Genomic DNA, 15,656 nt, shown 5'->3' on the forward strand with positions numbered 1-15,656 from the left:
CTGTCTTCCTCCCTCCACTGTTCCCCTCCTTCCCTCCTTCTCTCTCTCTCCCTCCCTCTGTTCCTCTCACTACCTCTCTCCCTCCCTCCTGTCTCTCTCTCTCACTCCCTCTCTCAGCAGTGCAATACATTTGAGCTTTAAGATTTTTCATAAAAGTTGTTTCATATTTCTGCATTTGTGAGTCATAATCAGTTAGAAAATATACTCAGACCTCACAATGTTCTACATCTTTAGTCATATTCAACCTTTAAAGCCAACAGTTCAGTTTAGCGTCAGCTTTTAACTTTTTAATGAAATTCATACTTATTAAAACGATTTCCACTTTTTCAACTATTCTCACTTCAACTTCTTTTAAGCTATTCACCCAGTTTAGCTTTAGCAATTCAGTTATTCAGCATTCCCACGCATTTTCTGCAGGAAATGCAGTAGTTCCCTCTTCCGTACGTTTTTTGGCTCTCTGTAACTTCTGCATACTTTCAGCTATTAAACCATTTAACTTTTAAAATGTTCAGCTCTTTCAGCTAATGATGGGACTTCTTCAACTTTTTTTCTACTATTTATACTTTTTAAAATATTAAGCATTTTAACACTTTTTTAACATTGAAGTCAATGAGAGCATGCTTCAAATCCTTCAAATCCTCTTTTGCTTCAAAATGTATCTCCTCCTACATTCTTCCACCTACAGACGTGATTCAAACTTTAAAATGTTCACAAAATATTCAGGTATTCGGGGTGTGCTCAGTGTCTTGATATCTTTTACACTTTTTGTGAAAAAACTGTTTAAGTTTAGTGATCATTTCAGTGTTTAAAATGAGTGTGTATTGCATGAGCTAGAGTGGATTATATCATAGCTAGGCACAGAGCCTTAAAAAAATTATCTTAGTTCCTTCTCTATAAATTGCTCTCACGCCCACAATATCTACTTGTCATACACAATTTATACATCAAAACATAGGTATGTTTGTCTAGTTTCAGCCAATGTGTTCAGTTATGCGATACGTCTTATACTTTTGGCTCAGCAAGCTTCCAAATGATGAGAGTTCCAAATTTTCCTTCATTCGTTGCCATATTAAAAATCCTCCACATTTCCCAGCGAAACGCAACACGAACCCCTTTTTAAATCGCTGTTATGCCCACATTTTTTGTCCACATAAATTTTATACTGATACACACAAAGGCCTTGTGGCCTTGTGGTGCTCAGGATGACGTCATTTGACTGATAGCAGTTATCGTTTTGCCAGTCTGAGCCTTTATTTGAGAGCTCGCTGTCAGTGTCTGAATTGCAGCATTGTGGCCCAGGTCAAAGTTTCAGCAGGTGACACACTCGTTAACTGATTACACTTCAAAGGATGTTTACAAACATATTCACTGGTCATTGCCATGACAGCACTTTTACAGTCACACATAGATACTACAGGCAGTAATATGAACATTATTCTAGATCTTTGGCCTTCCACTTCTGTCTGTCTGTTCTATTCTCTTGTTCTGGTCTGTCTTCTTTTCTGTTCTCTGTCCTCTGGACTGTTCCGTCTGTCTGTCTTCTCTGTTCTGTTCTCTGTCCTTTGTCCTCTGTCCTCTGTTCTCTGTTTTCTGTCCTGTCCTCTGTTCTATGTTCTCTGTTCTGTCCTCTGTTCTCTGTTCTCTGTTCTCTGTCCTCTTTCCTGTGTCCTGTTCTCTGTCCTCCTCAGTATGTCTATTTCTGTGTATGTACTGTGAGAGCAACAAAAAGCCTAAGTCAAATTCCCTGTAAGGGTTCACACTTACTTGGCTATTATAAATAATTTAAATTTTAATTAAATAGCTCATCTGTTGTTATCATTGGTCTCGTTAATAGCTTGATGTGGTTTGTGAATTAATATGAATATTAGTACATCTGTATGTTATGTTGTCTATCCTGTGTATGAACTGATGCCCCCCCTCATCCCACAGTAATAGTAATAAAGTTCACTTAACCTCACAGTCCATGGGCTGCTGATACAGGAGGTTGACTCTGCAAAAAAACTTTCTAATGTCGTGTAACGTCACGAGAGGTCACCAGAGCAGGCTATAGTGAGGCAGTGCAACTGAAGGTGAAAAAACAGTCAAAATTTAAGTTCCAAACAAATTTTTGATTTCATTTTCCCAAGAGTCAAAGCAAACAAAGGTTTTCTTCATCCTGCAATCAAAAGTAAATTTCTAACTTAAAGTGTCTCATTGAAGAGGAATTTGTTTCCTTTGAACTAAACAGTTGCTCACTGTCCAACACAAAAGTCACACTTCCCTTCTCAGGCGGGGTTCACATTGTACGCGGCATGCGCTGCGCTTGCTGCTAGGTTGCTCTTGGTTGTCCTACTCCCAAAATATATTTGTTTTGCTTGTCGCCAGGCTCAGCGCAAAATTGGCAAGTGTTGGGACCGAGGAAAGTAAGAATTGAACTGATCTCAAACAGAGATCTCAAAGGGAAACGTATCCTCACAAATAAAGGGTTTTTGGCCAACGTGATTGGAGACAGATAGGTCTGGGCCTACTCGTAAATTCCAGAGCCTTCTCACCAAACTCCAACAGGTCACCACAAGGAAAAAAGACCACAAAATGGCTAGAGGGAGGAGCTGCAGATAAGGTTCGCACCTTTCTGTAGATTTGATTCTTCCCATTGGTTCAGGGGTTCCTCAAACACAGCATGGGGCCTTAAACTATAAAACCCTCTGACACACAGAAACGAATGTCTTCCACTTGTGGCTCACGCTGCTGAAGGAAGCACACAAGCGCTTGTGCTAAAAACTTCCATTTCTAAACAAAGTGGATTTAATTAAGGGATCCTGGAAACACACGTTGTGTATCAACACTGCAGAGAGAACGACGACGTTGTCTAGAAGAAAATCGGACAAGGACACCGTTGTTTCTTAAAAGTCGACTCTGGCTTGTCCCCGCTGCCCTGGGGACCAGTTTTTCTCTGCGCCCGTTGACGAGCGGCCGGATTGCGTTCATTTTTTTCTGTGGAAAGCTATGGACAGACAGAGGAATAGTGTGTTTTATTAATGTATAAAGGGGACCAGTTTTTCTCTGCGCCCATTGACGAGCGGCCGGATTGCGTTAATTTTTTTCTGTGGAAAGCTATGGACAGACAGAGGAATAGTGTGTTTTATTAATGTATAAAGGCTAATGTTGCCATTGTTTACCATTAACGTGATCGATTGAAAAGCAATACTGGTGCGCATGTGATTTATTAATTTATGATTGTGACCGCTGAGTCAAATCTATTTCTGTGAATGTACTCTGATCACGGTGCATTGTTGATATGTTGTGTTGAATATGTAGCTTGTTCAGACTGGAAATGCTACTTTTGCTTCTCCCACTGCTGAGGAGTTTTAGTTACGGTTCTGCGAGATATAATCTCCATCGGTCCGTCTGTTCACAGCCGTGAGGCGACGAGAACGCCACCCCGCGGTCTATGTAGACCGGCGGAGCCGTGTTATCTCCGCGGAGAATAAGCTGTTAGCATACCGGAGTGGTTATAATGAACGTCCCCTCAGTCAGACCAAATTCTCAGCGTCTGTCCTAATTTCACGTTAGTCCAGACCTGAGTGACTGAGAGGGCTGGTCATTATTGAAAACTAAAAACTAAGTGTGTCTATTTCTTTCTCCTTTCTTCTTTCACTAACCACACACACACACACACACACACACGCAAACACGTGCATGAATAGCTAAACCGCTAGCCCATAGCAAAGTAGCTAGTGTGTTCTTTGGACTGTAAGACGTTAGCCTGAAAGCTAACCGGCTTGCTCTAGCCACACAGCGCTGCACCCAGCACCACTACCGCCCTCTTGAGGCTAAATAGTTTTGTGCAGCTCACAGGAGTAGCCATTTTTGTAGTCTTTGGGCTAGACTACATTTCGACACACCCTCCTCCTCACACGCTCTCACACAGACAGACGTGTCTCCCCACATGCTGGTTTGTTTTTGCTTTGTTTTGTTGTAGTTGAAAAAGAGTAAATTGGTTTTAATTGATCGAAGGATTATTGAGTGGCCATTGATAATTTTGAAGTTAATAAATTCTACTATATTTTAAATAGCGGTTGTCTGTGATTGTTTTGTGTATTGTGTCGTAATAATTGCTGGTTGAAACAGGTAGTTGCTTAGTAGGCCTACGCTAGCCTGTGGTGATTACATTTTTGGCCATGTTACTTATTGTGTCGATAGTAATAAGTTAGCATTGATGATGATTATTATTTATAGACTGTTGCAAACAGACTGTTATAGTAAGAATTGCATTGTTGAGCCTGCGTTACATCTTCCAACTTAAATGATGAACTAATTTCCTGTAGCACTACCTACATATGGCCTAGCTAATTCTAGCACTTATCACCTGACTACAACTGACACTTAACTTTATGGAAATAGCACTCATGATGCACTAACTTGTACTTATCATACTTTACCTTGATTGTTTCCCTTGTTGGGAGTCACTTTGGTTGAAAGACGTCAGCCAAATGTAATGTAATGTAATTTCCTGGGTTAGGGTTAGGCCACGGGTGACTCCTACAAGACCATTGCCAGTAGTTACCAGGTGGGCATCTCCACTGTGGCAGGCATTGTGCCAGAGGTGTGTGAAGCCATTTGGGATAGCCTGGTGGAGGAATTCATGCCTATTCCAACAGCTGCCCATTGGAAGGAGATCGCCCAGAAAGATGTGGCAGTCCAACTGTGTGGGGGAAATAGATGGGAAGCATGTGGTCATCCAGGCACCACATCATTCCGGCTCCCAGTATTTCAATTATAACTCCATAGTGCTACTGGCGGTCGTGGATGCAAGTTACCTTTACAGGGTGGTGGATGTTGGAGCCTTCGGGCGAAACAGCGATGGAGGGACGCTGTGGCACAAGCTGGGTCTTCCGGAGGATGCCCTCATTCCTGGCGCTGAACACATGGGGCCCATGCCTCATGTGTTTGTGATGAGGATTTCCCCTTGAGGTAAGTGTTCTATTTGATTTGTATGAAGTGCATGTACTGATTTAACAGCATCATTCACAAACTTTAGATTTAGACCTGCAGGGGCTGAAACAACAACTGATCAATGCTCCTGTCAGTTTTGTAATAGCATTGTAGGATTTTGAACAGCACTGTGTTAAACTATAATGTATTATTAGATATTATTAGATTGTGATGTCAACGATGTATTTTGTAGAAATGTACATAGTCACATTTCCTTACCATCATCATTTTTTGTAGGAGGAATTTGCTGAGGCCCTATCCTGGAAGGGACCTCACCCAGCCAAGGAGGACCTTCAACAGCCGCCTGTCACATGTCAGGAGAGTGGTTGAGAATGCATTTGGCATCTTTGCTGCACAGTGGAGGATCTACCACCGTGTCATTGGAGTGAGCCCTGAAAATGCACAATTTTCTGCCGTGGAACTCCCCAGTTGAAGATCCCTGTCCATCAGAGGCCATCCCCATCCCTGCTCTACAGAATGTAGGGAGAGTCGTCATCAACAACTCCACCCAATAAGCCATAGCCACACGGGAGGTTTTCAACACCTACTTCTCCTCTCCTGCTGTGGCAATACCTCGGACCACAGAGGCCTGAGGTCTTTGCAACCCACACCTGCTGCTTCACTTCTACGGAAGAACACAAAGGCTCTTTAAGAGCCACTCTCTTATTCTTTGAAAAGCTGTTTCCAAAGTGTCCATATTACATGACATGATGATCTGATATAATAACAAGGACACATTACTTCATTCATCATATCTCAGTCACTCATCCACCCCCAGAAAATACACACATCATATTCAGTCACTTATGTGAAGTTTATTTTGTAACATAAAAACCACATACACAACAACAGAAAAGTTAACTAATGGCTTCTAATGAATTCCTTGTTGCTCGTGAATTGAGTCTTAAAACTGGAAAGCAAAGGCAGGGCGGAAAAGAACACACAAACACGTAAAATGGAAACCTGCGTTTTAATTTATCTCCATACAAACAACTGCCAAAAAAAAAATGTCATGTAACATAACTGATAACAGTATGTGCACTGTATCACCAGCCAAGATGATAGGTGCATTCAGCAATCAAGCCACAAAATACATGAACAATAAAAAACGGCTCTTACAATGCCTTAAAAACCAAAGAGAGAATTTACAGAGACAAAATTAAAGGTTATTTTTACTTCAGATCCCAGTCATAAGAGATGTTATGATGTTAATGTTGTGATAGTAGAAACCATACTGTACAAATAGATGTTACATATAGCTCATTCTCAATTTGTCACAAAAGTCATTGTAAACACATATTTCAGACAAGCCTAAACCTTGCTCCAGACTAACTGCTCTCATGAAATTAATAACCCAGGTTTAATTTCAAACCTGCCAATTATACTCTCTCACCGTCTCTTCCCTGTTCTCCTCTGACACATTTCATCAAACCAGTGCTGTTCCAATCCTTTGTTTCCCTTTCTCCAACAACAACCTTTTTTCCTCTCTAAAATCAGACTTGAGTAAAGAATTTTTGTATCTCTGCTTAAAAGTGAATAACACCCACACTCCAGCAAAACAACTGAAATTTCACACCAAAATCACCTACGTCTTATTTATGAGGTACATGTATTTGCGCCTACCATAGGCCTTCCTCAGGGATTAGCATAGGGAAAGTCCAAACATGAGCAAGTATTCAGGCTGAAAATAGCACTGTATTAAAAAAATGATAAGATGAAATACTGTATGTTCATTTGAAGGCCTTAACACTACATAATACTATAAGACAGGATTTTAAGTCTACAGGAAGTTATTGTATGTATATATATATACATACATACATACATACATACACTGTATATATGTTGACTCATTTGACTTACTACAATACCTGTTAGCCCAAGTGATCTTCTACCAGTTTCAATAGCACAGCATCATTTGCCGAAGCCACACAACTGCAGACACTGAATCACTGACTACAGTTAGGCATCAACAGTTCACCATGCACTTCCACTACAGTGGCAACAATTTCAAGTGAGGATGTCTGTTCATCCAGTCTGCACATTTCATGTACTGTAATCCCTACTGTAATCCCTGTCAAAGAAAAAGAATACAATTACATTTTCTTTATGACTTTTCATTTTATTCTTTCTTTGAAAGGTCACTTCCTGCTGATAAGTCACTGCAAAATGGAAACCATTTTTGATGGCAAACTGTCAACTGGGAATTCTCAGACCCTCAAACTGCAAAATGAAAATCTCATACTGTAAATGTTTAGATTTCAAACATCTAAGGAAACCAAGATTTGCAAAAAGCTCCAATACACCACTTTTTTCATTAAAATTATCTATGTATTATGTGTTGTATGGTATTTAAGACCTCCTAAAAAATGACTTTCCATTGTATACTAGAGGGTCCACTATGCCTTAAAGAACAATGTAATGCCCTCTTTTAGCTTGGAACGCTCTGTTTACATATTAAAAAAATCCTATCAATATTTTTTACATTATGCTACTTCAGTTCCATGAATTTTAGAGACACCTATATAAAATAACTGATTTCCACAGTCTGTTGAGTTAATCTCACTCTCATAAGGATGGGACACTGAATATCTACTACTAACTGTGGTTTCTATATCCTGATGGTATGGTAAGACAATTAAAAGCTAGTAAGTGGATTCCTATACTGAACATGGGGTCCATATGCCAGCCTTCATCTGTGTTATTATTAAACAAAAAAAGATGAAGCTATTTTCCTGTAGCTAGTAGATAGCACTAAATTCCCAGTGACGGAATGAAGAAGACACATGTCAGTGGTGTTTCTGATGGAGTTTCAGTGGGATCCTGGAAAAGAATAGGATTGGAGCTTTTTAGTAAGTTATTACTCTACAAATGCACCATAGGCACCACACTGCAGCCTTGTTGGGACTGAGTTTGCAAAAAGATTTTACACACTGACTTTAACTTCTACAATCCATTCCCAACTCTGAATTCTGTCCGACTGAATATGCACACTTTATACAATATTTTACTCCGACATCCAAATTAGCAAAACTAAACCAGCCAATGCATGCATCACATATAACAAAAACAAGTTACGCTAAATCCAGTAATCAGGGTGGAAACTGATTTAAGACAATTTGTTCTTTTCCCAAGGTAAACTAAATAAAGATTTCAAATAATCTAAACCATTTTTATCCAATCTAGCCAATAATATATTTGACACAGCATCAAGCCTGTCACTGTTAGTAGTGGCTGATTTCAAAGGGCAAGTACGTTAGTTTGAAAGCAATATTCACACACCAGCAGCTTTAAATAAATGAAAAACATCTGAAAACATAATAAAGAACACATAACACAATGTAAAAAAAATTGTAGTTTTTAAACACAAAATGAAAGCTAATCTCGCTCTTGGCTTCTAGAAACGTTATTTTTCATAAACCTACAGGTTAGTTGATTTCTTAGATGAGTTGTACATTTAAAATGCTGATGAGACAGCATCATAGCTGTGCTGTTATCTGAAAATAATGCAAGTGATCAACATCATCCAAACCATGCAAAAATTTGATCTATATGTGAGTGATAAACCCCCTCAATACTCTAATCTACAGAATGTAAATGTATTAACTAAGAAGTCAATTGCAATTAATAACCCGTTAATAAATCTGGTTAAAGGTATACCTGACTGTACACTGTATGAATTATAATCCTATCACAGTAATGCTTTATTTTTCAAGTCTGTCCCCATAAAATAAAGTGTATCAACCATCAATATGTAGACATTTTGGCTTGTTGTTGTAACATACAGAATATTAAACAATAACTGAAAATGAATCATTAGGCAGGCCATTGTTACACAGAACAGGTATCATGACTAAATCAATTGATAATAATACTTCAAATAGTAGACAGACTGTTAAAGCTTTAGTGCGTAACTTTTTGATATTAATGAACGTCTGTTACATTGCCATTGCCAAATGAGTTGCTACAAAGCTAATTAAGACTATCAGCGCCACACAACTCTCTCTGTATTTCTCAGTATGGATATGTTCAGAAGATTGTGTCGTCCGATGACTTTCTCCTTGGCTACTAGCAACTGCGTGGAGGAGGGCTGGGGGCGCGTGTGCGATCACGTAAGGCTGTATCATGTGGACGCGCCGACAGTGTTGTTGTCATTACTTAGAATTCCTCATGGGGGAGACAGAAACTACGCACTATAGCTTAATCAACAACAGTTAATGTCAATCATTGTTCATCTTAATCACCAAAGAAATCATTGAATTGGTATTTTCACATCAAAATGTGAATAAATAATAAATATATATTATCAACACCATGGCTCTGTTGTTTTGTGGCATATAAGCAAACACTTTAATTTTATTCTTCCAAGGACTGATTGTCACTTTAATATTGTTAGTATGGAAGATTCCTTGGATGGTCCGCGTTACTAAACCATAAGTGTTGGCAGTAGTTCAAATGTTTAATACTTGCATGACAAACACTGTGTGTAACAAAGGCTCGAACATAAATTCGGTGACAGACTATATAGTGACGGACAACATAAGAGAAATCATCAACTTAATATAAATTTATGGTATTTACTTAACAAGGGAGTCATTTACTGCTAGTTTAGCAATGAACAGAATACAGAAATATGCTGATTAAAATGGTACAACAAAATTTATATTTCTAATACCTCAACCTTTCCCAGAAATTCATACAACCTAGTCAACATAAAGTGAACCGTGGCCCTGTGGTTCTGAGCAGAGGAGTTGCATATTCCAATATATAGTATGCAATATAAAATATTGTTTAAACAAAAAATAATCAGTAATGTGTTGTACATTGATCACATGTTTTTTATAGTGGTACACCAGGTCAAACCTGGTAGTTTCCAATACAACACAGGCATTTAACAATAATATTGTAACATTTAATTGTGACTGTCATTCATAATTTTAGTTGTGTTTATTTTCCACTTTGTTTCTCTTTGCCTAACCACCTTGTGAGGACTTATTTCAGACATACCATGGTTTTGTTAGGTATACTGTGTGTATACAAGTACACCCACTCCTTAACAGTGGTCAGTGACTTTGTTCACATCCACAAAATAGTCCTACTTACATAGCTACAACAATAACTCTCTGATGTCCTCCCAGCTCTCTGCTAATGTTATGCCACCTGGCTGTAATTACTACTTAATGAATTAGAGTTATTCAAGTAATGATAATCTTAAATTAGAATGTGTTACGTAAATGCGTGATTTCACCATGAAACTATCCTCAACAGTCCAATAACTTCCACTAAAATACTACCGTTCAATAGGAAGTACCAGTTTATAAGTGGCATTAAAGTGCTCATATTATGCAAATTTTCTGGTTCATAATTGTATTTAGAGGTTATTTCAGAATAGGTTTACATGGTTTAATTTTCAAAAAACATCATCTTTTTGTTGTACTACACATTGCTGCAGCTCTTCTTTTCACCATGTGTGTTGAACTCTCCATTTTAGCTACTGAGTGAGGCATCACACTTCTATTCCATCTTTGTTGGGAGTCGCACATGCGCAGTGACCAGGTAAGGACTACTACCCAGTCAGAAGCAGAGTATGAGGGCGTGCCACGCAAGCATTATAACGTGTGTTACAAAGTGACGCATGTTCGTCACGGAAGTAAAGGCTGGACTACAATAGAGCTGTTTAGAGCAGTTTGTGAACAGTGTTTTCTGTTGGAGATGGTAAGTCCCTTTGGGGTGGAGTTTGGGATTCATCACTTTATAAACCTATAATGTGCACAAAAAAGATATATAACACAATAAAGGAAAGGGAAAAAGCCAAAAAGCATAATATGAGCACTTTAACATTATGCTTTTATAACCATTATAATAATGTTATACGCTGAGGCAGTTTTGTAGGTTTTTATAGTACACTTGCTTTTAAAAGTGTATTCTTATTCAATTACTCAGTAACTCATCACAATAATTGTTGAAATGTTTTTACCACTAGCTTGAAATTTTACACAGCTAAGCTTCTAAACATGTTCAAACAGTGAACTAGGAGGGATTACACATTATGAAATCAGGGAGTCTATCTAAATCTTCTAAATTGAGTTTTGTCAAATACAATCCTATATGGTATATACCGTTATCATACTCCATGTTCTATCATTAGGATAGATGAGTCAATGTAAAATTAAGAACAATAGTAATGAGGACTGTGGGAACATAAATGGAAATATCGTAACATAAATTAATAGTTCAACAAGTATCAGTGAAGGCCATGTCAAAAGCAATCTTTAAACCATTCATTCATTAATTGCAAATAGGAAATACACTATGGAATAACACTGTTTGCAAAATTGCAATGAACCTTTTTAAAACTATTAGGTTGTGGTTATGTTTTACAAATGCTATAAACTCCTATGATTGTCTAATATACACCTGATGTGGTGTGTAAACGGCAGGCACTGAGATCCACAGAAAACAGATAAAAACAGATTTGAACAGATCGATAAACCGACTGATAGAAATAGAGCCACTCTCCCAGGAGAATCAGCCAAGTGCTTTAGATTCCTGCATGGGCCCTTCTCACCCACCACCACGTCACTCTGTAAAATAGTAAGGCAGCTGTTGGCATCCATCAGCTTAAAGTGCATCTCTAAACATATCCAGTCCATATCCAGTGGGTACCCACCCATATCCACACTCACTCACACACGCATGCACGCACGCAAATAGTTTTGTGTGGATTGTTTTGTTAAAAAAAAAAAATAATAAAAAATTGAGTATAGGTAGCAAAATTCAACAAAAGTTCCTCCGTCATTGCAAAAATGTGCATGCTTACTCGAAGCTGAACATAGTTTCTCACTGTAATAAACACATGCAGCAGATGACAGCAGATAGACATTGAATAAAGGCCCCAGGGAATAGTGCAAACACAGTGCACTGCAACTCAAAATTGGCTTTCTGATTACCACAACCTGCAAATGTGTTCTAAATATTGTAATTGTAATAAGTATAAGTGACCGATCTGATGGTAGTTTAATAGAATGAAAGCATGGCATATTACCAACTTTGACAATAATTACATTTCCATTACTAATCAACACTGTAAAGGCTCTCTCTGTTCTTCTGGTTGATCATTTAAATTGGGAAAAATGATCTTCAACTCAGCTGGATGACGCACAAACCTTTTATTGAACCCTTTCAAAACTCCCAAATTTGCTGAACAGTTGGATGAAAATGGACAAACAGACAGACAAGCACGCACATTGCAGGCATTTATAGGTAGTATAGATGCCAGGCCTCACTCACATTCACTGAACTCTTCCAGTTATTTCTAAGCCTGATAGAGAATCCATACTTGGGGCTCCCATTTCCAACCAACAGCTTTCACACATCTAAGTGGAGTCACAAATCATCATTGCCAGTTCAATCAAGTCAAGTCAAATCATTCAGTCCATCCAGAGAAAGGGGGGGGGGTGGGGTGGTTTCATATTTCTCTCTCTCTCTGCTTTTCCCCTCTCTCTCCTCCATGTGTTTCCCCCCACTTCTTCTCCACCTTCATTCGTCTATTTTCAGTCCTCCATTTTGCCCGTGTCTGCCGTTCTGAGGGGCGCCATTTTTGGCCATTTGGCTGATGGAGAGTTAGCGACTTGGGCAACTAGTTTGGATGAGTCCCCTGCAGCGTCAGAAGAGTTGAGGATTAGGGATGGATTGTTACACAGTATATTACATAGAATGATATGTAAACAGTGACATAATTCTTTAGATTAAAAGACCTGGATTGTAAAATAAATACGAAACTCCTATGTAGTTGTCTCATGTGCACAGATATACAGTAGGTAAGGGATGCAGATGAAAGTGCAACTGCAAACATGAAAATGGTTTAAAAAAACGAAATTCTTACATTATTTACCTCAACTACAGAGAGAACCATGCCTTTCTATGAAACAGGCTTATATTAAAGGGAGGCCTTGTACTCAGTCAGTTAACTAAATCCATCCCCAAAAGAGCAATTGTCCAATTATATCTTAACTACCGTAACTAGGTACGGCCTTCCAAGCTTTGGATTTCTCTGCATGCTGAAGTGATGTGCATGGGGATATAGTAAGAGCAATAGTCTTTTTTCTGTTCTTTCCAAAACCCAACATACAAGAGCAAAAGGGTAAGGGCATTTATACACTAATTTGCTCTGGTCCGAAACAGTTGATGAGATTGTAAATTTGGAGCACTTTCCCCTTGTTTTGTTTCACACAGAGAAAAATCCACGAACCAAAATGCATCACTACAAACCATGCAAGAACGTTCACTCCGCTTATTGGGCCAGATGTGTCTGGTATGTTCCCACGAGCAAGAAAGTCATGCTGTTCTCTTGAACCCATTTTTCATGCATGGTATTCAACGTATTTATTGCTGTATGCACAACGACTGCTGCTGTATAAGAAAGCTGTGGACTGTGTAGGGAGGAGGTCAGGCTGGATAGGTGAGTGGTTAAATCCAAACCATAATCTTTTTCCTAAACTTAACTGTTGTCGCTGCATGACACTCACTTTTTGTTGGCTGAACTCAACTGCCACAGCCCCTTAAAGGACCATCATCTCGCGGTGCCCTGTACCCGGCTCAAAGTAACCTTTTGTCGATTAAACTCAACTACCAACGGCCGCTGATACGACGATCTCACGGTGCTCTGTTTTTGTACAATATCATACAAACCCATTCATGAGAATGCATTGAGAAAGTAAGTACAGAAAGAAGGTCCTGTGTGGACTAGTGCATATTTCTTGCATCTCCAGTTCATTTCATTTAAATATTTTTTCAGACACTGTTTTGCGAGCAGCGTTACTACATCTGCTCTGATCACCAAGACTTCGCTCTGCTCTGGCAACATCTGTCTCCAACTTTAGTGAAGGCGAGCTTGACCTCAGTCTATTTTTGTGAGAGAAACATTGTAAGCTTCTACAGTTTTGCTGCTCTGCCGAATCACAGATTGCAAAGCACACCTGACTACAAGAGCTGTTTAGCTCAGACTTGCAGAATACACATTGTTGGGCTGGTTCGAGGTCGGATCACGCTCTGACCACAAACGAACGTCACTAGAGTTCGTCTGAAAGCGTACTCAGACCACCTCTTCAACTCCTTGAACTCTTGGTACGCTTGTTTAGTCCGCTTTTGGTGCACATCAGAGTGTGATTGCTACATTCACGTCTGCCTTAGTCTGGATCAACAACAGTTCACTTACTCAAATGTTTATTAACTCTTATCGTTTTGGGAACAACAATAAAGCTACACACTAAAAATGGCCGTTTTTTAAGAAAATTTGGATTGTGCAACAAGGCAGGCCTCCTTGGTTCTTTTGGGGAATGATTTAGAAAGTGTCATGGTTGTGGTTTTCAGTTTATATTTCCTGTTTTATTTTGTTAACTCAAGCCCTGTGTTTAATTGGTTCCGATTGATTACTTCCTGCTTCACTGTTATTTATTCCGTTTTGTTTTCCTATATTCCTATATTCATCCTGTATGTTTTGCATGGTTTTCTTCCTTGGATTGGCTTGTTCCCAGTGTACCTGTTGTTTCATGCATTTGGGTCCAGAACTCTTTTCCTGCCTCAGCACTCAGCCAATCGTGACTCAAAGAAATGTTTACAGCATTTACTATCCAACTGGGTCGTTTTGGGACCAATTGGCGGGGATTTGCTACGGACAAAATAAACACAGCGATACACTGGTAAGAGCAAATTATGTAAACTATGTATCTAGCTAATTTATAGCCTATATCTCACGTTACTGTATTATGTAAACAGTTAACTTTATTTAATATTGTATGAGGTGTTTTCTTTTGCGGGTGCAGTTCCTTCCTGAGTCTTTTATTTAGCAGATCCATTGTCTTTGCGACAGGAGCTTAGCCCCGCCCAAGACAATTGTGATTGGTTTAAAGAAGTGCAAACAACCCAGAGTGTTTTTTCTCCTATCCAGGAATGCATCTGTGGTGTAGCCAGACCTTACTCCACAGCGCTGTGGAGATAGGCTTGGCAATGTGAGAATACACCTGCCCAAACGAACCCCACCAAGGGGAAAAAACTAACTAGTGTGATTCAACCAAACTAAATGAGGAAAGCCTCCTAAGAAATGGATTCAACAAAATAATTAGTCTGTTAATCTGTTCTAACGTAAACTGCAAACATCAGCATGTTAAATAGCTTACTATTCATCAATTAAGCATTATGTCAAATGCCAAGAGTTAAAATATCATAACATTTGTGTGGTTACGGGTATGCTAAAACCTGGGGGACCGTAGGCAGGCTGGGGGAACTCATATTAATGTTAAAAAACCTCATAAAGTGACATTTTCATGCCATGGGACCTTTAAATTACATCCTCAGTAATCACCTCACAAGTGGAGACAGCACTAAGTACGTGTGGTCACACCTGGCACTAGAATGTGTCTCCATGTGTATTCTGTCCCTGATGCGTGTGGCATCTAAGCAGAAACTGACAGATAGCTAACAACAGGATTCAGAGAAAGGGTTAGAACACGGGAACACAGGAACACAGGAGCAAGGTAAAGGTGTTTTACTGAGTTCTCTTTTCTCTTCATTCCTTTGTAAAACTGAAACAAATACAAAGTTACTATACTTTTGTTACAAACTGTTCTCAAAATACAGCCCAATGAATTTTCATTGCATGCAAATAGCCACATGCTACAACA

The 15,656-nt window shown here is 39.1% G+C and overlaps 1 protein-coding gene across 2 annotated transcripts in view; it reads right to left on the reverse strand.

Annotated features, from left to right (window-relative positions):
• Positions 1-12,124: 12,124 nt before the first annotated feature.
• LOC120568925 (junctophilin-1-like) overlaps positions 12,125-15,656 on the reverse strand; it is a 115,442-nt gene continuing 111,910 nt past the window's right edge. For both annotated transcript variants that reach the window (XM_039816681.1, XM_039816679.1), the window contains one exon: positions 12,125-12,631. In XM_039816681.1, the coding sequence (XP_039672615.1) occupies positions 12,614-12,631 (18 nt within the window). In that variant the 3' untranslated portion in view covers positions 12,125-12,613. The remainder of the gene's footprint in view (positions 12,632-15,656) is intronic.

This window comes from Perca fluviatilis, chromosome 11 (assembly GCF_010015445.1).
Source record: "Perca fluviatilis chromosome 11, GENO_Pfluv_1.0, whole genome shotgun sequence".
NCBI classification, from domain to species: domain Eukaryota; kingdom Metazoa; phylum Chordata; class Actinopteri; order Perciformes; family Percidae; genus Perca; species Perca fluviatilis.